At 33.8% G+C, this 26,166-nt stretch overlaps 1 protein-coding gene across 3 annotated transcripts in view; it reads right to left on the minus strand.

Moving 5' to 3' along the window:
• Positions 1-2,935: 2,935 nt before the first annotated feature.
• pik3c3 (phosphatidylinositol 3-kinase, catalytic subunit type 3) overlaps positions 2,936-26,166 on the minus strand; it is a 28,435-nt gene continuing 5,204 nt past the window's right edge. Inside the window, exons 2-26 of one of the 3 annotated variants that reach the window (XM_087259296.1) lie at positions 25,866-26,054; positions 24,601-24,744; positions 21,872-22,001; positions 21,580-21,606; positions 17,412-17,498; positions 17,206-17,301; positions 15,477-15,548; positions 15,263-15,367; positions 15,086-15,178; positions 14,418-14,603; positions 12,601-12,743; positions 12,357-12,435; positions 12,211-12,278; positions 11,981-12,086; positions 10,444-10,560; positions 10,203-10,334; positions 10,010-10,138; positions 8,594-8,663; positions 8,425-8,489; positions 8,058-8,142; positions 5,489-5,563; positions 5,229-5,397; positions 4,656-4,746; positions 4,448-4,573; positions 2,936-3,193 (exon numbers count right to left, since the gene is read on the minus strand). In XM_087259296.1, coding sequence (XP_087115422.1) covers positions 3,179-3,193; positions 4,448-4,573; positions 4,656-4,746; positions 5,229-5,397; positions 5,489-5,563; positions 8,058-8,142; positions 8,425-8,489; positions 8,594-8,663; positions 10,010-10,138; positions 10,203-10,334; positions 10,444-10,560; positions 11,981-12,086; positions 12,211-12,278; positions 12,357-12,435; positions 12,601-12,743; positions 14,418-14,603; positions 15,086-15,178; positions 15,263-15,367; positions 15,477-15,548; positions 17,206-17,301; positions 17,412-17,498; positions 21,580-21,606; positions 21,872-22,001; positions 24,601-24,744; positions 25,866-26,054 — 2,599 coding nt within the window. In that variant the 3' untranslated portion in view covers positions 2,936-3,178. 3 annotated transcript variants of the gene reach the window in all.

Here is a 26,166-nt window from a genome sequence, read left to right on the forward strand (position 1 = left end):
GAAACACCCATACACACTCATTCACACATACACTATGGCCAATTTAGTTTATTTAATTCACCTGTACCGCATGTCTTTAGACTTGTGGGGAAAACCAGAGCACCCGGGGGAAACCCACACCAACACGGGGAGAAGATACAAACTCCACACAGAAATGCCAACTGAACCAGCCAGGACTGGAACCAGCGACCTTCTTGCTGTGACATGATACTGCTAACCACTGAGCCACCGTGATGCCCAAATGTGTAAACTACACATTCATTTTATTATTAGATATTAGATTAGATGCATTCGTCAAAACATTTGGCATAAAATAAGTATGTTATTCAGCAAAACATGTAACACTTTGAGTAGTTTTTAATTAAGTAATAAAAATTCGTACCTAGGTCGAAATACGACCTTAAAATCTTTTGAAAACTTAAGTGGCAGTGTGCCGATTTTCTTTTGATCTTTTGCAACAGTGTCATCAAATCAAATTGATGAATTCAGTTATTAACTACTCTTCGCTTATGTAAGTATGGAGCATGGAGAGCAGAAGGATCGGCAAAGTAGCTCGAGCCAGGACTCAAACTCGGGTCACCGTGAACACCACAGTGCTGTGTGTCAACACACTTGAACCACAAGGCTATTGGCGCTGACATAATGTGGTCTCTTAAAACAAAGAAAAGCACATACTCTCCTCTCAGAAGGGTGAAATGTGTCACGTCAGGCATGTTGGTCAAATATCAGTGACCTGAATCTCACAGTCATTATTATTATAGCCAATGACTCACTTGAATCAGTAGAACACTATAAATCCTCATTCTCTCGCTGTTATTTTCTGACTGTAAGGTATGGTTTCTGTATGGCTTGATTTATTGTTGATTTTTGTTTTTTTGCTTCATATTTTTGTCTTCTGACTCACAGTTGCCCCATTTGATGCTCTTTTTCAGCACAATTCCTGCTGATGTTGCTGGTTTTCTGAACAGTAATGGAAACGCTACTCGAAACCGACCATTCTAGGAAATGTTTTGTAGCGTTGTATAGATTTAAGGTGCACTTAGGGACTATATTGATGGCAATACAGAAATCATGCATATAATTGCAGTCTGCGACATAGTGCTAACAATAATACATCTACACAAAGGATACTCTTTAATCTCCGTTCTCTTCAGTTGCAGAAAGTTTGCTTTAAGGAGCTTATTTAAATTGTCAGAAAAGAATGCTTACAATAAACAACATTGTGTGTTGGAAAAGAAGCTTATAAAGTTATTATTGTAGTTCTTTGTGGCAACAAGTTGTTAATGTTTATTATTATCTTCTCCTTTTGAGAAAGTGTAGCTTGGATTGGCATTTATTATTTAAGTTGAATTTTGGTACTGTGACAGTGAAGGGAAATTTGTTTGATTAATAAATGCAGTAGGAGCAAATTAAAGTACTGCCCCCAGACTGGTTTCTAAAACATTCATGAATACTCGATGGCATTATTCTGAACCGGTGACTAGGTTTTAAATGTCAAGTTTCTTGTTGACCAAATCTAACCGAGTGGAAAAGTCTGCATGGGCTCAGTTCAGTTTTAATAAACCACAGCCCACAAAGTCTGAAAAACAACATGCCGAGAGTGCGCTAGAAAGAAAAAGAAAAAAGACGAAGCAAAAATTGACGATAAACCTGTGTTGTTAGGTTAACCGTTTATGATTGATTGTGCTTCAATAATAATAACCAAAATACTTTTGATTCAAGTTTATTTTGTGTGAAAGAGCAGTTCTTCAACAGTGGTATTAGTCAATAAATGTATGATTTTTATGATTTTATTTTTTATGCACATTGTTCAAGCTTTTATTTGCAAAAACTAAACCTGAAAACTTAAATGCTTAGTGGGATTTATGTTCAGATGCTAACACTATACATACATACATACTTACATATATATATAAAATTGTATACATATAAGTACATATATATATTAATATACATACATTTATATATGTATAAAATTGTATATTTATTTGTATATACAAAACATAAAATACTGTACAAAATATCAATAAATACAATACATTTGTATGCATACTTTATAGTTAAATATTATATATATATATATATATATATATATATATATATATATATATATATATATATATATATATATATATATAATCTTGAATCTGAGAGTGCAATAAAGCAAAATACATACAAAATGAAATTTGTCTAAATAATTTTTGATATGCAATGTGCATTGCTAAAAAGCTTTTATATAGTTACAGCAATAGATCTACAAAATACATTCATGGAACATAATCTCAGTATTTGAATTCTTGGCAGAAAAGAAAATAAATAATTTTGTCGCTGTATTTTATTTATAATGTACTATTGCAAAAAAAAAAAAAAAAAGATCTGTGCAACTTAAGACAATAAGGCAACAAGTTGTTTTGGTCCAGATCACATCTTACAATATAGGTTGAACTTTGTTTCCCATTTCAGTTGGCAATTGTCTACATATAAGCTGTTTAATAATGCTGTGAAAAACTCCCCATAGGAAGGTGTGACTCACAAACGGATTAAAAAAAACCGCACAGATCCTCGTCCACAGACACCAAATATCTGCCTAATCAAGGGTTTCCATACATATAGAATGGATGATTCATTATCTTTAATACAGTTCTATAGACTTACAGGCTGGCCTTCATGTAAGATCTTATCAACCTTTTATCTGGGTTATCTTTAAAATCTTTTTCTACTTTATATATTTTTATTCGTTTTCTCTTCTTATTGGTGAGCTTCAGTTACTATCCTTAATTTACATCATCACTAATAATTCAAATGTACATTATTTTCTTTGTGTAAAGCATTCATTTGTTTGAAAAACACCATATAAATAAAGCTTTACTGATTTATACATTTTTGTTTTGTGTGTGTGTTTGCTTTTTAAAATGAATATACAGACCACACATGCTAAAGTTGAAGTCTTTATTTGGCTGTTTTTTTTTTTGTTTTTTTTTTTACATATACAGATCATTTTATTACATTTTTATAATATATTTACAAAGATATTCAGTGGAGTGAAGACCGAGTGCATGAATGAGTGATGATATCACTAGTGTGGCCTTGGCACATCCTTGTCTCCTGCCCGTCTCTGAGGTGCAGTTCATCCATCTGGTGCTCACCGATGATGTCAATTAGTCTTCATGACATCTGCTCATCTGCGCCAATACTGAGGGGTATAAACATACAAACATTATTAAAAAGAGTGCTATTTGTTCAAGTTATATTTATTCATATACAGTAACATGTTTCCAAACAGCCACAATGCCGCACAAAGTGCTTTACAGAGAAGATACAAACAAACAGTACGAACATAAAGAACAAAACAGCAATAGACACACAATGTAAAAGAGAGAATAAAAGATGTCAAATAGATTCTACAAAACCAGTTTGGTTTCAATGCCTAAAACAAGAACTTAATTGAGCCTTTAAATAATTTGCCTAGTTAAAAGGTGCTACCACAGTTGACCACATTAAACACGATTAAAAACGAGACCACTGGCCTCCTGAGGAAGAGACTTGTTCTTCAAACGACTTAAAAAATAGAGGAGTCTTTAATTTAGACTTTAAAATTTGCAGTAACGAAGCCATTTTTAATTCTAGCTGGCTATTCTGGATTTAGTTTTTCAAGAATTAGAAGTATTTCAAGAAGTATTTGTGCCTATTTGACAGCATTTCACTGTTGATGATAGATTTTTCAGATTTTCAAGACTTTTGAATCACAAACCCACAAGGAAAACATGAGAGTCATTACAAGGAGACTAAATGAAGTCTTATAAATAGGCCCAGATTTTTAGCCCATCATTGATTCTGTTTATTTACTTGAGTAAATGTGTGTACACCTATGTTTGTTCAGTTTTTAAATTAATTACAGTAATATTATTGACTAATATGAAAATGTTCACATGATTTATAATATAGTTTGTAAAGTCATAATCAATATAATCAAGTGCAATAATAAAAAAATACACATCACAATATATTCAGGATTTTTTTTTCTTTAAGTATAATTTAAAAAGTCCTTAAAGAGAGATTCATTAAATAATTCATTCAAATGAGTCATTGAAAATGCCTGATTCATTTAGAAACCATGCAAGTGACTTAATGAATAATAGCATTGAATCAGTGATCAGTTGAATAAAATAATTCAGAGCTTTGTGTATTCCAGCATTTAACAGCACAAACAACATTGCTGTAAACCAAGAAAATTAGAAGAATAACAGAGCAAGACGATTTTTAGTTCAACATTCATTCATTTCAGCTGAGTCCCTTTTTTAATCAGGGGTTACATCTACAATCAGTAAACATCTACAAATGAACATTTCAACATTTTAAATGGACATTGCCATTTATATGCTGAATTTTGAAATGACATAAATGATTGGATTAAAATGAGGAAATACACGCACGCACGCACACACACCTGTGCAAACTTGTGTATCTGTTCAACCACAGCAGCAAACAATGCTCCAACGCTCTCATCAATCAGACTCTGCATGTAATGCACCGCCTCCTCATCCGAGAGGTCCAATCGAAACTTGTCCTGAACCTGACAAACAAAACACAAATATCAAATAAATACTCAGCGGTTGATTTAATCTCTGAAGTCCAACACAGAGAAGTGCACAAACCTTTTTTACGGTTTTGTCAGGCTCCAGCGCAATGTCTGGAATATTAGCGTCCACCATCAGAGAGAACAGATTCAAAATGAGATTGGAGTATCTGTATATGAAGAGGAAAAAATCTTTAATATTTATACTTTCAAGGAAAAAAAAGGCAAAGATAAAATAAATCAGTTATTAGAAATGAGTTATTAAAACTATTATGTTTAAAAAATGTGTTGAAAAAAAATATTCTCTTCGTTAAACAGAAATTGGAGAAAAAAATAAACAAAGGGTTTAATAATTCAAGGGGGCTAATAATTCTGACTTCAAGTGTATATATACACTTTACTCAGGTGAGTGGGCTTTAAACCACCAGTAGAAAAGCACTTGACCCTCTTTACTTCAGCACCTAATTGTCTGAGCAGTTGCTATGTATAATAAGCACTTCTTGTGTGTATTGCCTCTTCTTGTTGAATGCCTTTTTAATTGCACATCTTTTTGGGCAAACGTGTCTGCTAAATGACTAAATGTAAATGTAAAAGTGATCTCCCTGAAGCCAAGCTTTAGAGTGTTAGTGTGTATCTTGTATTTAAGTCTGACCTGCGTAGGTGCAGGAAGGCGGTGTAGCACTGTTTCCTGAATTCCTGGTATTGCTCGCTCTGCATGCCCCCCATCCCCTCCACCATTTCCTTGCTCAGCTTCATAGGGGGCGGCAGGGGTTTAGGGTCACGACCCAAAATATACCCAAAATCTATATGAAACAGCTTCCCTGCAGAGACACAGACCAGAGAGAGAGACAGACCAGCATATACCATGATTTTTTTCAGTAATTAAAAACATGGTGCATTCTTGAAATGTACCAGTCTTGGTGAGAAGCAGGTTGTCTAGATGTCGGTCTCCGACCCCGAGGATATAGGTGATCACACAATAACCCGCTGAAAACAAAAGAAACACACACTAAAGTTCATGGACATCGAGAGGGAAATATTCAACTCAGAGGCATTTAAGGAAACTTGTGGGTTTCTTGTATTTTTGAACTTGAATTTTTACTCTGTGTGTCAAAGACAAGAGGCCCTTTCATACACCCAGTGCAATAAGGCGCAAGACGTGTTTGTGATGTGTTGTTATTTTCAGACCAGCGCAACCCTACTGTAACTTTCCCGTTTTGCCCTACGTTGTTTAAATAGCAAATCCATTTGCAGCACTTTTTGGAGTCATGGGTGTTTTTGTCTAGAAAAGAGGTGTATTAAGGCTGTTAAGGCTTTTTTATGTTTAATACAGTTTATCAATTTGTGTTAGGACAACAAGAAGTAACTGTGTGGAATGCAGCACTTTTACAGTGTACCGTTCTGGGTTCTGATTTCTAAAATTTGTATAGAAACTTTCCTAAAGGTGAAAGTACACCAGAATAAATGTACATTTATTTATTAATGATTATGCCTCATATGATGATTTAAATTGGTCATTTTAAGTCAATATTGCAGCTAAATGTTTACTTACAGTTGAACACATTCCCTCGTTTTCTGGTTTTTTTTGTAGATCACAACCTTTTCATGCATATATATCATTTAAATATGTGACCCCTGGTGACTTTAAATTAAATTGAAGGCAAGTGTCTATACAAATGTTTCAAAAAATAAAAATGTTTCATAAAATAAAAAGTCATTGAAATTGAAACTGACGAGGAGACATGGAGAGCAGTCTTGAACAGGGTTAATTCTTCCTCAATCTGTGCATGTCACAGGCTCATACAATGCAAAGTAGTGCATAGAGCTCATTGGTCTAAGAGCAGGCAAGCTTGCATCAATCCGTATTATTGACCAATAATAGCAACAGGTGTCATTCTAGTTCAGCTACTCTAATTCATATGTTTTGGTCCTGTCTTTCCCTGTTTTCTTTTTGGAGGCAAATTTTCCTGTTGTTGTCTGCTATTACCACTGTTGGTAATTATTGGTTTATTTGGGGTTCTCCCACCCGGCCACACTCTCAACTTCTTCTCAACTCTTCTGGCTAGGCGGTTAATTCTTCTGAACTGGAAGAGCCCTTACCCTCCTCCTCACACTTGTTGGATAAGAAATTATCTTAGTTTATGAAATTAGAGAAAATTAGGTACTCTCTTCACCAACCTAGCACAACTATCATTAAACTGTGGGAACCCCTTCGCAAACATGTCCAAACTCTTCAGCTTCACCTTGCCTCTTCTGTTTCAGTCCTTACTCCCTACTCCCAGCTTGCTACTTGATACTAGTTCTGGTCAGCAAATTGTAGACCTGTATTTTCTGTATGTAAGATTGCACTAGTGTTTTTTTGTTGTTGCTCAAACTACTCTTTACTGTATTTGCTTATTGTTACATTTTTATTTTGTCCTTTTTGTATATTTTTGTAATGTGTTTTAAAATGTATAAATAAATAAATAAACAAACAAACAGAACAAAAAGGGTGGAGAATAGTTTCCTTGGGTTTCAATGTAACATATATATTCATGTCAAATGTACTTGACCTGTACTTATTATACAGTTGAACTCAAAATTATTACCCCCCCCCCCCTGAATTATTAGCCCCCCTTTTTATTTTTTTCCCCCAATTTCTGTTTAACAGAAAGAAAAAAATTTCAACACATTTCTAAACATAATAGTTTTAACAACTAATTTCTAATAACTGATTTTTTTTATCTTTGCCATGATGACAGTAAATGATATTTTACTGGATATTTTTCAAGACACTTCTATACAGCTTAAAGTTGTTCTGTAGACTATTGAAAAAAAATTGCCTAAAGGGGTTAATAATGCTGTACTTAAATGGTGTTTAAAAAATTTAAAACTGCTTTTATTCTAGCCGAACTAAAACAAATAAGACTTTCTCCAGAAGAAAAAAACATTATCAGACATACTGTGAAAATTTCCTTGCTCTGTCAAACATCATTTGGGAAATATTTTAAAAAGAGAAAAGAATTCAAAGGGGGGCTAATAATTCTGACTTCAACTGTATATAAGAATAAGCGATCATAATAAATGGTATATTTTAAATGATTAAAAACTTGCTGACAAATGGGTAAAACCTAGTGGTTTGAGGGATAGTGAGATTTTGAAATAATAAATGTCTATTTCAGGGCTGCACTGTGACCCTTAAAAAGCATATTTTTATCTGTCATTAACTGAATTGTGTTCTGAATAGGCCTGATAGGATTTTTTGTTTTTGATATATAAACTATTGTAACACTGATGGCTTTAATGGGTGTCTTCAAAAAAGATATAATAGTCATTGTTTTTGTTCAGAACAAAACAAACAATATACAACAGACAAATAAATAAAAGCTCTATTACACTTTTACTGTGGTAGACCGTTTTGACCCACTATCAAAACCATACCATGTGTTTATTGAGGTGCTAAATAACAAATAAAGTGACCTGATTGACAAACTGAACTCACCACAGCTTTTAACATACGTGTCCATGACCTCAGAGCTGATGCCATACGGTCCTTTATCATTGGGTGCGTACTTTCTGAAGAAACTCTGCATGGAGAGACAATTAACCAAGAGAACAATAAAATAATATGCACTTTGTAATTAATTAATAGATGATCAGTTTCTTTAGTTGTACTACAAATATAAATAAGAATTTTTCATATGTCCACTATACTAATTGTAATGTATAAAATGTATATTACACAAAAATTACTGCAATAAAAAGGATTTTGTTTTATCGTAATAAATGAATTGTAAAATTTTACCAAGATTAGCTGTTTGAGAAAAAGGATTGGATTTAGACTGGACAACTAGGATGTAGTGCATTACCTGAATGTTTCCTTCAGTCGCTAAAACCTCAGCCACAGGCACTGACTGCACAAACTGCATAAAACCTGCAGACATGTGTGAGGCGAAGCTCAAAATGAGCTAAAACTCAAATTTTTCTTGACTGGCTAATAGTTTGAATCCTGCACACAATAAGTGAAGCAGCACTGACCGTGTTTGGTGCTGGTCGCCAATACTTTGTATGGAGTCAACTTCAGGTCCAAATTCTCTTTCCTCAGCAACTGCAGATAAGAAATATTGAGTAAATACAGATAGCAATAAAAAAAAAAAACACTAAATACACTTTTTTTCCATGTTTAATTTTAGCTTTAGCAAACAAACTCGCAAAATAAACACATTTCTTTGAAGAAAAAGAAACCGATATTACTTTGAAGAAAAAGAAACAGATATTTAAGATGTTCAAGTCAGCTTATAATGGAAGTTGCAATAACATTTACATGAAGAGTCTCTATTAGCCATTTATCAGACCAATTTATTATTGTGAAACTTAAATTCCTTTTGTAATGTAGGAAATAAAATTAAAATAAAAACATCAACTATTTACCATGACAACGTTAATCTGGAGAAAGCCTTATTTCTTTTAATTTAGCTGGAATAAGAATAAATATGTAAAAAAGTAGAACTGTTAAGATTATTAGCCCCAATATTATCAGCCCCAAATTTTTGATTGGCTACAGACAAACCACTGTAGGAATGTAAATGATCATATGCATTTGTTTATATGGCACAGCATGTCTTTTTCACCAAGAAGGTTCATATTGATTCTAAAGTCGGATCCTGACAAGATCAGGGCCTGGTTAATATATGGACTTTGTGGGTTTTACGCTGTGGTCGCTTGTTGATTGTCTTAGTATTTGGGCTTTGGCCACATGATCAAGAAAGATACAAAATAGTAAGTATCCTGCTCTGCTCCTCTTCTTTAACTGCCCTTATTTCCATTTATTGGTATTAGATTGCAGAAGAATGGTTTAACTATAAATGTACAGTTTTTCACCATCACACTAATAACTTTTTTTTTTCCGTTAGGCAAAACTACAGTTCGAACCGCTGGAGTGGAAAACATTCTTACACCACTGTTGAGTAATGACTTGGCAATTTAAATAACCTGCTTAGTTACCTTAATCTAGTTAAGACTTTAATTTGCACTTCATAGTAGTACTAACTCACTTATACCGATATCTTGCAAAAATAAATAGTAAAATAATATGCACTGTCATCATAGACATTAGTTAGGAGAAATGAGTTTTTAAAATTATGTTGAAAAAATCAATCTTCACAAAGATTTCACAGGAGGTCTAATAATTGTGTATGTATATCCCAGTAAAACAGTTTCTTAAACAACAACAGCAGCAAAAAAAATTGATTTTGTGCACTGGGAACGAATTGGATAGTTATGGTTTGGTATTTTTACAATACATATGCCAACCATCTAAAAAAAAAAGCTGCTGCAAAATATAGGAATACTACTCCACATGATTTAAAAAGACACAATGATGTGCATGGATACTTCATTCCATGGTGACTTTCAGATTCTGAACGCATGTTTATACATAAAATGAGATCTGACCTTGTCCATGAGTGAGATAATCTGCAGGATGAGCTGGTCCTGCCGCAGGTCATCCCCATGTTTGAAGATGACAGGATATTGCTCTCCATCTTCAGTCTTAAAGATGAGCTTTGCTGGCATCAGAGCACTCTGAAGGAGACAAAGCAAGAAGTCAGGGGTTGTACGAGTGCAGCAGACAATGCATCATTCATACCTTGAAGAGCGTTGCGGTCTCAGGAATGATGCCTTTGATGCGGATCTGTGGCTCCAGAGGGAGAGGAATGGGCTCAATCTCTGACAGATTCACCTTCTCATTATCAGCCAACAGGCTCTGTAAGCGCTCCGTCTGTCAGACACAAAAAGATAGAAAAAAATGGCACTCTTAAGTAAATCAATGACTTGAAAGAAAAGATTGTCCAGTAGTTATAAAACTGATTCAGAGTAATGCAACATACTTTTTTCTTGCGGTTTCCGCTCTCTCTCTGAACAGCTTTCATGAGCTGCACCAGTCTATCTACAAACGTCTGCTGGGAGGCCAGAAGTGAACGCATCACTCGCACACTCTTATCACCCTGGAAGCACACGTTAACATCACATCATCAATTATTTCTTTTTTCCATCGATTTAAGCATTAAAAAATGAGTTCACTCAAAAACTAAAATGCTGTTACTGATTACTCATTCCTATTGATGCACATTTACTACAGGCAATGCAAAACGTGATGTTCTGCTGACTGAAAAGCATTTTTTACAATTGAGAGTACTTTTTGTTTGTTTTCGTAACAATTTATTTTAGTTCCCATTACCAAGTCATGCATTTAACTACTGGCTTATTACCTGCGTATTATAAAGATATTAACTGTCCATTAGTAGTTGTAAAGTATGATTTTATTCTGCATTCCTAATTCTACCCAAAACATAAACCCAACTCTTACCTCACTAACTATTAATAAACAGTTCATAAGTAGTTTGTCAAGCTAGTAGTGTTAGTTAATGGTTTGGTAATACCAAAACTAAAGTGTTACCATTGTTGTCAACAAAGTGTAGCATTTTTTCAAAAACTGCATCAATTGAAAATTTATAACAGAATTTTGATATTTGAGAGAAACATCTTTTATTTGGTTATATAAATCAGCCAGACACTTTTATTAATCATTAAAGTACAATTTGAAACCAGGGGAAATAAAAACAACCCCTTCTGTTCAAATCTGGGTTTTTATGAATGTGACAAACACCTTTAAAATGTATATTAAGCATCAAACATCTTCTGATGTCTGTTTTGTCATTACACCTATAAGTTCTGCATGCGATACTACTTAAAAACAACTTTCCAGAATTAATGATTTTCAATGGACTATAAAATTGCTCAAGATATTTCAAACAATACTGTCCTTTTAAACTTTCTGTTCATGAAAGAATCTAGAAAAAAATATTAGAATTATTTCTAAAGGTTCTTGAGACACTGGAGTAATGACCGGAGCTTTCCCAATTATAGGAAGTAAAAAAAAAAAAAAACATTTTACTGTGTTTTAAACCCCAATAATAGTTTACAAAAATTATGACTTTAAAAACAAAATAAATGCAGCCATGGGGATAACATGTGACTTATTTAAAGACATGACTCAAATTGTTCGACTCCCTATTTTAAACAGTAGTGCATCATCACATTAGTTTGTTGACTTAAAGGGAAAGTTCACCCAAAAATGAAAATGTACCCACTAGTTACTCTTCCTCAAGTGGTTCTAAACTTTCATAAGTTTCTTTAAACACAAAAGAAGATATTTTGAAAAAGCTGAAAACCTGTAACCATTGACTTGAAAAACAAGGTTAGAGCTTTTCAGCATTCTTCAAAATATCTTATTTTGTGCTTGGCATAAGAGATAGAATAGAATCAAAAAGATTTGAAACAAGTAAAGTATGAGTAAATGATGACAGAATTTTCATTTTTGGGTGAACTATCCCTTTAGGTGAACTTAAGTGAATGTGAAAGTACCTTTAGAAGAGCCTGACTGAAGCGCCTCATCACATTGAGGTACATGTCATGGGTTTTTGGGTCTCTCTGCTGCGTGTCCTGATCCTCACACTCCACTATCACATACCTACAGCCAAAGACAACGGCCAAACATATTTAACTGAAATCTTGCATATTGAGTCTGTAGCACTGGCAAACGTGTTGTGGTCATGCAAGAGCAGAGCTGCAAAATACCTTCATGCTGTACTCACCAGTATAAATAGTTTGCCAGTGTAGAGTTTTTGCAGGCACGTGATATAAGGAAGGTGCACAGATCTTGCTGTGAACACAGGTCATACACACGGTTACATAATCATCAACATTAGCCAAAATGTACTTTTTTATTTTTTTCACTTGCCTCTAGATTTTCACCATCTGTTCCCTCTTTGCCTTTTTGTGAGCTGGGCATCACTGCAATAGCTGATGCCAACTGAGAACTGGAAAAAAGAAATACTAAAATAGTTGAAAATTCTCACTATGTATTTGATTGTTGAATTCTGTTAGTTTCACACATCTTCAGAAATTGTTCATGCGCATTTTGAAATGCTGTCATTTTAGGAAAAGTAATGCATGTTGGATGTTGTTGTGAGGTGTCAGCTGACCTGTCCAGATCTCCTGTTGTCGAGCTCTCGGTCAAACCCCCCTGATTGTCTCTTTTATTGGCAGGCTCCAAACCACCCTGGATATCGTTGAAATTCTCATATTTCAATGCCTGCACCAACTGGAGCAAGTACATCAGCAGATCCTACAAGGAGTTGGAACGAGAGATGAAGTGTATGTGTATGTGTGTGTGTGCTCAATTTAATGGCACAAGTCACAAACAAAATCACATGCATCTACAGAAAGATCAAGTTTCTCTAATCGTTTAGCATTCCCATAGACTCACATTGTAACGGCATGTGTATTTAAGTATAGTTTATACTGATTATTAAAGATTCAAATCATTGACATACAAAGATTTCTAAAGACATTTTCTATTCATTGAAGAATTAAGAAGAATCACAGTTGCATGAAATTATAAAAGAAATGTTTCTTGGGCACCAAATCAGCATATAAGAAAAAATAACTGAAAATTAGAGTAATGGCTGTTAATAAATCAGCTTTGTCATCATAGGAGTATATTGCAGATTAAAATATACACAGTTATTTAAATTGTTATAATACTTATATGTCCTAAAACCATTCACAAATGAAGTCTATTGGGGGATTAGCCAAGCGAAATTGAAGAACGGGTGTGATGTCATTTACAAAAAATATAGCCAAAAGTTCATTTTGACTTCATAGTAGAAACTGAAGTTGTGATGCACACTTTTTTCTTCATGTTTAAATCTGTAAACCCGCCATCATTAAAGCAATAATGTGCACAAAGCGCTATACACTGAAAAAAAATTGGCTTGATTCTAGTCCAATATCTAAACATTTATAAAATAAGAAGCATTTCCTAGACAAGCAAAACATATTGTCTTGTTTTCAGAAAAAAAAAAAACAAGCAACATAATCTGTCAATGGCGCAAGCAAAATAACTGAATTGATTTCATTTTGAAATGAGATTATTTTGCTCGTTTTAAGAAAAAACTCTGACTTTGACTCTGAATTTTGACTTCCTTCTGAAAACAAGACATTTTTTTTTTGCTTCTTGCATTTTACCCTTTGACTGCCTGCTCTACCAAACAACTGACCAAGCTTTTACTGTTTTAAATAATGACAAACATCCTGTTGCACTACTACATCTGATTTTGGTTTTGTTGTGAGAAAAAAAAAAAAAAAAAAAAAAAAAAACATGTTAAATGAAAATCTGAAATATTTTATGGCATACTTAAAAAAAAAAGTGATTTAGTTTTCAAACGTGTTTTATTTATTTAATTTTTTAATAAATAGGTCTTGCACATCATATTTTCAGGTTTTTTCATAGTATATGCATTAATTCCGGTCCTTTAACCCTGAACTCACATATCAACCATTTGGTAGAGGTTAATATTTTAGAAATTATGGAATGTGTTAAAAAAATGCCTTGAGTGTCTTAACTAGCGACATTAAGGGTTAAGAAATGCAATCCAATTTTTTTCTTGGTAGGGTAGTTATAGGATTAAGAATGTTTAGATATCTAGACTAGAAACAGGAGTGCCATAGTTGGTGCAAACATATTCATAATGCAATGATCAAATGCTTTCATAACACCTGTTTTCTCATTGCCAACGCTATTCTGTCATGTTTATTTTGATATTTCGAGAAAAAGAGTGAAGAACATATTTACATATTCACCTATATATCACTTTCAGCAGTACATGTGGCTTCAGAATGGCTGCTAACAGTATATTATTGCAGAGCTATGTCAAACTTCTTATTTATTTATAAATAAATATTGGAAACAAACTTTGCTGAAAGTACATTGTCAGTATATTTACACAAAAAAACACACCTCATCATCGGCCTGCTGTAGCCTGGCGACGGCATAGCGTCTGACGGTGGGGTTGGTGAACTGCGACGACAGCAGCTCCAGTGAATCCTCCACATCCATCGGACGCCACTTTCCCAGTAGCTCCAGCGCCTGTTTGGCCTCCTGAGGCAGATCCCAGTTCACACACTTCAGGAACTTAGTGAGAGCCTACAAACAAGAGACACACAGTGAGCTTCTGCTTTGAACAGAAATTAATGGAATAGTTCACCCAAAACTGACAATTCTGTCATCATGCATTCAACTTTCACTTGTCACAAACCTGTTTTAGTTTCTTTATTCTGTTGAACAAGATAGAAGTTTCTTTGAAAATTTTTGAAACCAACAACCATTGACTTCCACAGTAAGTTTTTTCTGATTCTAACATGCTTCAAAATATTTTATTTTGTGCTCAACAGAAAAATGAATCTCATTTTTTTATCCCTTTAAAAATAATGGTTTTTTATCGACATGGTTCCACAAAGAACCTTTACCATCCACAATAAATGGTGAAATGGTGACTAAATTTAAGTTTTTGGGTGAACTATCCTTTTGAGACACCACCCTGCTACCTAATTTAAAAACGATGCTAAACACACAAATGTACAACACATAGACATCAATGGCCCTGGACTACACATGCACTCACTCACCTTCTCCTGTGTGGTGAGGTAGTATCTAAACTTCCACACAAGGTCCTGTTCCTCAGAGCTCAGCTGTTTTGTAGGTGGGTAGCTCACTATGATCTGTGATAGACACATAGATGTATATTAATCCACACATCTGCAGTGATTTATTGTGTGTAAGTTGCATTTCGCTTCATCAATTACATTAAGTTGATCACGTGTGGCTGCGTTAGGTTTGAGATCGTGGTCAGAAGGTCCACTGCGCAAACTACGGGCCAGTTTATGATGCTTACTCTCCACTAGATTTTCCTGAAGTGGAACAAAAACACAATCAACATCAATATATATTTACACAATCAAGTGGTCAAAACAGATATTATCAAAACTATGAATTGATTTGAACTAATTTAACACGCACCATGCACATCTGGGGGTCAGGCACTTTCACAATATCTGAACTGGTCGGCAAAGGAGAGGATTCATCTGCATCCTGAAAAGAGAGAGGGGTGTAGAGACAGTGGAATGTATCTGGCCATCTAAGAACCAAATGAAAAATGGCTTGTAATTCTAAAATAATTCCTAGCCCCAGTTAAATTGACAGAACTTTATATTTAGGGTCCATCATAAGCATTTCTACTGAAAATCAGTAACTTGGAAAACATATTGTATATTGACTTATTCCACTACCGCCTAAATTAAACCAACAAAACAAATGATAAAAAAAATCCCCATAATGTGGCTCTGAAATATCAATATCCAATACTTCACAAATCATTTATTACACCATGCTACAAATTAAGGGTTTTTTGGGTAGATGTAAAAGTGAAACAATTTCATGTGAATGTGGGGAATTATTTAAATTCAGCATATTGTGATGTGTATTAGGTAAGAAATTTGAAAATAGTATTTATAATACTTTTTTAAGATGATATTTATACTGATAAAAGTTATTTTTTTAAATAGGTTTGACTAAAAAAATTGTAAAAAAAAAAAAAATATATATATATATAATAATGAAATAAAGTAAATAAAAGCATATTTTAAAAATACTGTATTTAAAAAAAAACATAATTTATTATAAAGCAAAAATAATATATTATGTAAATATGATTAAAAAAAAACTAAGATACCAAAAACATTTCTCACAGATTTCTTATTTTAAACAGGCTTTTCAAGTAATTCATACTACAGGGTGGGCCATTTATATGGATACACCTTAATAAACTTATTGAGAATTTCACAAGAAAAAACAATAGTGTGCTTGGTTTTAACGTAGCTTTATTCTTTCATGAGTTATTTACAAGCCCCCTCACATATACTACTGTCCCACAAACAGGATGTTAATATTACAAACCATTCCCATTTTATTAAACTGTATCCATATACGTAAATGGCCCGCCCTGTACATTTATTTACAATCGGTGCTCATAAAAAGGAACATGTTAACTATTTAAGCTCTAATGCCTTTCTCTTCAGCCTTAAAAAAAAGCAGCTCCTCTGTGTGACTGTGCTTGGCCACACACACATACACACACGTGCTCGCTTCTCACAGTCACATGACATGAGCCAGATAAATAGGTCATGAGTGTTATGGGACAAACGTCACACAACAGCACTGAAAACTTGGGACAATTTTTCAGAAATCCAATTTCTGTATGAATTTAATTTCAATATTAATGTAATACATTTTAATTTAACATTTTTTAAAGTATTGATAAAAGACACACAAGTATCTTTATGATTGCCATCCATAACATGAAGATTCCCAGGAGAAAATTCGAGGTTGATTGAGGGGAGTGTTTGAGGGAGGTCCGAAACTGTTCTGATATAGACTTAATATATTCGTTATGCTCAAACAGTAGATTTACAGTAAGCTAATATTTTTAAAAAGTATCATAGGACGTTCTTTAAGCAATTGGAAAACCTTTAAAAATCTGCTTTCCCTACAACAGTGTCCTAAGGCAATGCCTAAACAGTTAACATTAAGGAATCACAGACCAGTCGACTAACAAGTAAAGTCATTTAGACACAAAGCAAAGCTTAAATTTTGACGGCACAAGCATTAACAGAGACATCGAACAGCATTATTCTGGTTTATTAATAACTCTATAGCAAAAACAGAAACAGTGACAGGACAATGGACGTACCTTTTCGTAATAGACAATGCTGTATTCACGTTCACCACTTTTGACACGAGGGAATTCAACCATAAGGTACATAAAATTAGAGCTACGCTTCTCACTCTGTAGAGATAAAAAACAATAACTTTACAAACCAGCTTCACCTGACTTTACAATTACTAAAATTACAATGACATCATACGGTGATACCCAAACCTAGAAGAGCCACTCACCTCATTGATCATCTCAATCTCTCGGAAGGTCAAGCGATCCAGCCAGTCCACTTTAACCATGTGTCCCTGACGGTGAGCTTTTGTTAGCTGTGAGAGACAGAAGGCAAAAAGCAAAGAAACAGAGGAAAACGTAAAGAAAAAGACATGTTTGCCGGCCCAACAACACTGAGAGCTTGTGTGCACAATCCTTCAGCCAATCATATGACAACTGCGTGTCGGCCAGCAAGAGTCTCTCACACAGAACCGCGCATTAGAAAAGGACATTAAGGGGGAGCCAGTACAATGTAGCAGCACAGCAAAATGACTCAGCCCTTTCTACACAAACAGTTAGTAATAGTTAGTACAACACCACGTCTGATCTTAAAGCCACCAAGGGTCTAAGAGGACTTTGTTTAACCAGGCATAAATGTGCTTTAGTGGCTAAACCTAACGTCCATAACAACGTTTGATAAATTCAAAGAATGTAGCTGGTTTTAAACAAGATGCGCTTTTTCAATGGCATCCACAACAAATCATTCTGAAAATCGATTATTTTACTCTGCACGGCACGGTTGACTGAAATTAAACATGACAAATGTGAGCTTAAAAAAGATTTTGTAAAAAAAAAAGAAAAAGAAAAAAAAAAAGGTAACTTTCATTGAAGGACCAATTTTAATTATTAATTAACGTCTTAATATCTGGCTAGTATTAAGACATTGGCTGTTAATTTGTACTCATAAAATGCATATGTGACCATGGACTTAACACACAACAATTGCTAATTATATAAAGGAACTGATGGAAATAAAAGAAATAAGTGCTAGAGTAATGAGGGGGGGTGTTTTGTTTTGTTTTTTTGCAGAGAAAGAAGTGTTTCGACAGGTGGTTTGTCAAGCCCCCACACCTGTGCACACTTCATAAATGCACTGTAGTTTATTTAAGACATATGAAGTGATTGTAAGAAAGTATCTAGTGCAAAAACTGGTGTAAGTGCTAGTTAAAGATTGTTTTCAACAGGTGGTTTTGTTGTGTCTACTCACATGTGAGAGAGAGAGAGAGAGAGAGAGAGAGAGAGAGAGAGAATTTTGAGTTTATTTCTATATTAGCTTCTATGGCTATATTATTGTAAAAAAGAACAAGTTTACCACATTTTATAAATAACACTTCTATAATTATTAAAATATTCTAACAATATTCTTAGCAGCAATAAATACACAAGATAAAAATACGTAACAATACAACATTTTGAGTGATCTGTTGGTACAAAAAACGCATAAAAAAGGTCTCTGGGGAAGGTGGTAACATAAGCCAGCAAGTTGTTGGGAATAAAACTAAAGAGCATTGATAGTATAAACAAAGAAAGAGTATTAAATAAGGCTATTATGATTGTTAATGATGAGAGACATCCTTTCCCATTTGTTACCATCAGGTTGTCGATATTGTATTCCCAGGTGTGTAAGAAATAGAACAAAATTATCTATTATACCTCGAGCAATTATGTTTTTTAATTCCTCCTCCCTCAGTTGATGGCTAGTAGACTGGATATTTATTTAGAGTAGGAGTTCCATGTTTTTAAATTATTTATTTATATATATACCAAATGTATAAAATGTGAAATGCCAAATATGAAATGTCAGAAGTCTCTGTTAGTGTATGCTGCAAATTAAATTTCCATACGAGGACAAATAAAGTTAACTAACTGACTGACTAACTAACTAACTAACTAACTAACTAACTAACTAACTAACTAACTAACTAACTAACTAAAAAATAATAATATATATATAAAATAAAAATCTAAAACGTTTTTTTAAGGTTGACTTTTTATTAATAATTGTACAATTTTAGAAAGATTCACATTTAAACATATTTTCATTTAGTCTCTCTCCAGATACAAATTGTTGTCTGATAATATAAAAAAGGGCATTCCACAAAAATATGTTGAACAGTTTGCTTTCTGTTGCAATATTGACATTTTGGAGGTTCTTCTCCTTTGAGTAAATGTTCATGTGTGAGTCTTGTGTGTCCTATATGACATCTTCTATAAACAATCTCATAATATCTTTTTTTGAGCACTGATCTCATTCTGCTTGCTATTTGTTAAACATTTTTTATTAGTGGTTTTAAATTCGAAGGTGGGATTTTGCACTTCTTTATCTTTCCTGTTAGAGCTATTTTGGTAGACTTGTCAGCTTATTCATTTCCAAATAGCCCAGCATGTCCTGGAATCCAGCAGAAAATTATATTATGAAATTTTCTCTGTAGCTCATTCGCTTTGCTAAAAATTTCAATAATAATAGGATGCTCCAGTTTAAAAGAATTCAATGTTTGTAGACAAGACTTTAAGACAGAAAAAATAATAAAATTGTTACACTCATCTGTGTGAGGCATGTCTGTCTATATACTAAATACCTTGCAATGCACATTACCAAGAAAAAACTTTTATCAAAAAAGTATTGATATGTTTACAGTAGTCATTTACAAAATATCTTCATGGAACATTATCCTTACATATTATTCCAATGATTTTTGTAATAAAATAAATCTATAATTTTGAGCCATTCCATATATTTTTGATTACAGCCAACAATACACGTTTTTGTATTCCTGAGTCACATATTCTCCATAATCTTATTTTATATCCCTAATTTCACTTAATACATATACCGAACTACCTCCTTAATAACTATTAAGCAGCAAATTAAGAAATGTAGAGGCAAAAATCATAGTTAACAGTTTGTTATTGGCAAGAATTGTACTGAAAGTTAAGTGTGACCAAAAATAAATCATATAAAATGCATTTTTACTAAATTGCTTTTCTAAGTGGATGAATCTCTAGCTACATGAAGTGGATTTTGTTGTTGATGCAAGTTTAACATTAGTTAAAAAATTTAGTTGAAGGCAAAGCCCAGATAATGTTTCTGATCTGATGTCATAAAATGATGTTTTCAGCTGAACGCTTGGTGTCATTTATTTATTCATTTGTTAATAGCAATCTTAATGCACAAAAGAAATTGGTACAAAATAACTGTTGGATCTAAGAGAATTGAGTGCTAAAGTAAAGAGGAGAGAGTGTTTTGTAAGAGAGAAAAGTTTTTCTACAGGGGGTTTGTCGAGGTCACTCACCTGTGCATACGTCATAAATGCACAATGATATTTTTCAGAGATATGGAGTTATTGTAAGAGAATGTCTGGTGCAAAAACTGGTGCCAGTTAAAGTGTCAGAGAAATAAAAGAGTGTGTTTCTACAGGTGTTTATCAAGTCCACTCACCTTTGTGAGGCACTTTTAAAGTAGTCTATATGCCAAGTGTTTTGCAATGGACATTACTAATAAATTTTTTTTCAGAGTTCAGAGTTCTCAGATGTATTTTCAGAGTATTTGATATATTTACAGTAGTGATTTACAAACATCTTCATGGAACATTATCTTTACATATTATTCCAATGATTTTTGTAATAAAGAAAAATCAATAATTTCGAGCCATTCAATGTTTTTTTTACTACAGTCAACAATACAAAGACTGGTTTTGTGGTCTCGGGTCACATCTTCTACATTGATCTTATTTTTATTCCTAATTTCACCTAATACATATATCGAACTATCTCCTTAATAACTATTAAGCAGCAAATTAAGTAATTTATTGAGGCAAAAGTCATAGTTAACAGTTTGTAAATAGCAAGAATTGTGCCTGAAAATCCAAAAATAAATAGTCTAAAATGCATTTTAACTAAATTGTCTTTTTGATGTGGTACTGTTTTTCAAAGTGGATGAATCTCTAGCTAAATGAAGTGGATTTGTGTTGATGTAGCAAGTTTAACAATAGTTATAAGAGTTCTTCATTTTTATGTCATAAAACGATGTTTTGAAAGCCGTGAAAACTTGGTTGCTTTTTAACAGCTACGTATTGTTAGAAATCTATTTTCAAAAATAAATAAACAAACAGATAAATAAATAATGCTTAAATATTATATTAAAACTTGGTAGTGTCCAAACTGCAACAACATCCAAAACACACAGAAAACAAAATACTCATCCTATTTGTGTAAATGTGGGACAAATTATACAAGCTAAATATGTATCCTGTCCTACATCTTTCCCACATATTTAAGTCAAGCTCACGCTCATACACACACGCACACACATACACATACATTCAGCATTCCTTTCCTGTTTTCTCTCATACTCACGTCACTAAGTATCTCCAGGTCTGGGCCCTGGAACAGAGGGCAGTTAAAAACATATCCTTTTACAAAACACACGCACACAAATATCACACACAAAAACACACTCCCTCGCAACAACAAACACTCTTAACTCTCATTCTTTCCACAAACTTTATCATCTATAAACACAATCAGCGTATCCATCTATCCCACCCTGCCATCCACTTCTCACTGAACATATCCCTCATGTGCAGTAACTGTCCACAGGCATATTTCTCCAGTTTGTGGCTCCTCCACTCCCCATCCCTCAACTGACCTTAGCCAGGCGGCCCATCTGGTCTTCTGCCAGAGAGCTGCTGGTCCGTCCTGGTGTACTGGTGGGCTCAGTTCCATCTCCCTCCACACCCGGCCACACCTTTAGATCATGCATGCCCTGCCGGAACATTCTGTTGGACAGAGCGGAGACTGAGAGAGACTGACAAAAGAGGTGTCATGTTTGTCAAACCATCTGATCATAATCTGTTAACTACAATATGAATAACCCCTCACAGACAACTGTAGAATGCAGAGATTTTTATTCATTAGCATTATTAATTTTTCGAATGTTCATTATCACTGCTACGACTTCATGATTCAAGTTGCAAAGCACTGATAACTACGGACTGAAGTAAATAACATTTATATTGTGACAACTTTGTGTAATATAGGAAAAGAAGAACCATGCATCAAGCAAAATACAGCCAAAAAGAAAATAATATATTATACAGAAATCAAAGATAAACAGAGAATAGTAATAATAAAGAAGAAGAATATAGATAACAACAAATAACACAAAAGGTAAATTATATACAATTTATAAAAACTAAATAATCCAAAAACAATAAACCCCACAGGGAAAGAGGACAAAAGTGTCACTAAAAGAAAAGAAAAAAACGAACCAAAAATCTAACTAACTCAGTAAAATACTTTTACCTAACTGAAAACAAAATAATGGAAAGCAAGTCTTCGGCGTTTACACACTCTAACTTACCTACTTTTAACTTAACGAAACAGAAAAATACAAAGCCAGCCCTCACTCCTTTCAAAATGAATAATAAAAAGAAAATTAATGAAAATAAACAAGATAGCAATAACAACTTTTGACAAAGCAATATTAATGTGAGGCAAAACAAAAACAAAGAGCAAAACAGGAACGCAAAAGCCCCTCTGGCGTCCTCTGAAAATACTGGAACCCTAAAATCTGGAACACAATGATGTTAGCATGGAATATCTGTGACAGGACGCAGCTGAGACGGAGTCAGCTGACTGAAGAATTTAGGAAACTCTGCATGGCGTCCTAGAGCACAATATCATTTGTTTGCCAAACTAACTTCTCTAAAAGTATGGCAAGAAAGCCTTGGCAGAGCTAGAATAATTTTAATTTTGCACAAAAATATCTTGTCCTGTTTCCTCCAAAATCTCTCTATAAGGAAGTTTGTGAACATAATTGTTCTGTTTTGCTTATTATCTTTACAAATCGGCACCTTAGAATTATCCGCTTGTTGACGTGTTGACGTGTTGGTGATGTATGTAATACTGTTTCCGGGTCCAAGCGGCTACTCATTTGAATTGAGAAAATTTGTTTATGACCACTTTTTATTCCTATCAAACACTTAAGACAATTTTATATAAAGTGTACACAATAATCTCTGGGCTTGCTGCATCACAAATACCAAAATTTTAACAATTTATAAAAAATTTATCACTTTCTGGCCATCGGATATTAGGCATGGACATATATATTGCGATCGTGATTTTCGAAAGTATTCGCTTTGTAAATGTTTAATATTACCATTTCACGAGTCTCCTCATACAGTTTGATAGAGCGATTTGACCTGGAAGCCGCTTCGCGTGACGTCACACTTAACAAGCGGATACGGTTCTATCTAACATATTTGTTAAAATTGAGTTATTGACATGTTCACATCAAAAGACAACAAATTTACGTCATGGGATGTTTATTTTTTTTTAAATTGTTTACATTTTAAGACTTTTTATAAAAAAAAAACTAATGTTAGACACATGCTGTTTGCTATATGGAATTCAAAAACTTTGAAGCTTAATAACACAAACTCATTCAGAACGCAGACAGAACCTTATACTTCCAAGGTGACTAAATGCATTTACTGGTTCAACGTATAGTGTCAGTGTTGTTGTTATATATTTTAAAATATTTGTAAAAAGGACTCTCTTTAATCACTAAAGCTAAATCTATCTAAAGCTATTTAAAAACACAGCACAATGACACACCACATTACATATTATTACAAATTAAACAAACAGTTTTTACTTGAATACATTTCAAACTGCGGTTTATTTTTGTGGTTTAGTTTTCAGTGGCCAATAGTTCTTCTCATCATGCACATTTAGCACTTAAGAATTATTTGCAATATTGCAAAATATTATTATTGTTGAAGACGGTTGTGTTCTTTAGTATTTGTTGAATCTGTATTTTGATTGTTTATTAATTTATTAATTTGAATCAGAATCAGAAAGAGCTTTATTGCCAGGTATGTTCACACATACGAGGAATTTATTTTTGTGACAGAGCTTCTACAGTGCAACAGAATTACAGAGACAGAATTAAAAACAGACCATAAATATATTTTAAAAATAGAAGTAAACAGTGAATGCAAATATACAAATTGACAAATGTATATACAGGTATATTACTATAGACAACGTTATATGTGCATCTGTCATGGGCAAACTGAATGAATATATTCTAGAAAATTTTAAATTTCTTTAATACTATTCGATTATATGCAACTTTGCTAAATAAAAGCTGAATTCAAATTTGTAAACTAATAGAAAAAATCATAATAAACATTTTACCACAATTTATTTGTCTTCATAAAGAAATATTTAAAACCAATCATGAAAGATGACAGATATGCACAATATCTTTTAATCAACAGATAAATAATTTAAACTTTAACTGCTTGCACGATGGTTAAAAGGGTACACATCTTTATTAATAATAAACAAATATTGTAAAATTCTTACCCATATTTTCCAAACAAGGTGACTGTAGTGCCCCCAACAGGTGTGGCGTGGCCAGGTCCATACACGTCCCACACGGTCAGAGTCACCTGGGCACTCTGAGGCAGGTCAGGATACTTCACGGGCAGCCGGAGCCATTCATTCCAGCTGAACAAGCAGAGACACAATAGTGTATATTATATCATATTTCTCACTTATTTCTCAAATATCTATTAAATATTTACCTGAGCCAACAATGTTAGATAATAAAAGACTAAAAAAATATATGAGCTATATATAAGCCATCCACTAACCACTACCCTTGATAAACATGAGTACAGTTGGCTGTAAATAAATTATCTATAAGCTTTTAATCTTTTAAATATGAACAAACCATTGCATGTTTCAGCATTTTTGCTATTTTCTTATAGCCACTTCCCATTTTGTGAAGCTCAACAATCTTTTGCTGCAAAAATCACAACTATGTTTTTGTGTTTTCCCATTAAGATGAATGACAGGACATACAGGAGATTAAAGTTCAACTATTTCCCTTTCTCAGTCACCCAGATTTACTACTAAATAGGGAATATACTTAAAAAAATTTTTGGCTTATATGAATTCATAGGGTGGCAATAATTTTGGAACGCACACACACACAATTTTATATATATATATATATATATATATATATATATATATATATATATATATATATATATATATATATACATACATACATACACATACACACACACACACACACACACACACACACACGCACGCACGCACGCACGCACGCACGCACACACGCACACACGCGCACACACACACACACGCACACACGCACGCACACACGCACACACGCACACGCGCACACATACACGCGCGCGCACACACACACACACACACACACACACACACACACACACACACACACACACACACACACACACACACACACACACACACACACACACACACACACACACACACACACACATATATATATAAATAACAAAGACACTAGCTTGTTTGTTTTTAAACTGCTGTGTTTGCAATTTTTTTTTCTCAATGAGAGCAGATTTCTTTTTTGTTAATGCTTAGAGCAAAAGATCACAAAATTAAACAATAAAGATTCTTCTTAAAAACCAAAAGTGCCAATATTAGTTTCAGACAATTTAGTTATCTGTAAGAAGCATCTCTGATACTTGGTTTGGTTTCCTGCTTGGGCTCATCACTGGGTCACACGTGCATAAATACAGAGATGAACCACAGATAAATGTACTCACTTCCAGCGAGTGCTGAAGGCCTTATAAGAGGTTCGTACAGGCAGGGCAAGTGGTTTTCCCTCAGCAAACACCTGACAGGTGACGTACAGATCAGAGCAGCTCTCCTGATAGAGTCCTGAGAATCGCAGCATGGGGTCTTCAAGCAGAGCTTTGTAGCTCTTCTGCTCTCGCTTTCCCTCCAGACTCCCTCTGCAAAAGCAAACAAAGAAAACGCAGTAAAAAAAATGCTTCGTAAAGGGTTGGGCTAAATAATTTGAACAATGAAATTTCAGCAATTTTCACCATAAACACTTCAAAGAAG

Source organism: Danio rerio, chromosome 7 (genome assembly GCF_052040795.2).
Source record: "Danio rerio strain M-AB ecotype USA chromosome 7, GRCz13ab, whole genome shotgun sequence".
In the NCBI taxonomy this organism is placed as follows: Eukaryota; Metazoa; Chordata; class Actinopteri; order Cypriniformes; family Danionidae; genus Danio; species Danio rerio.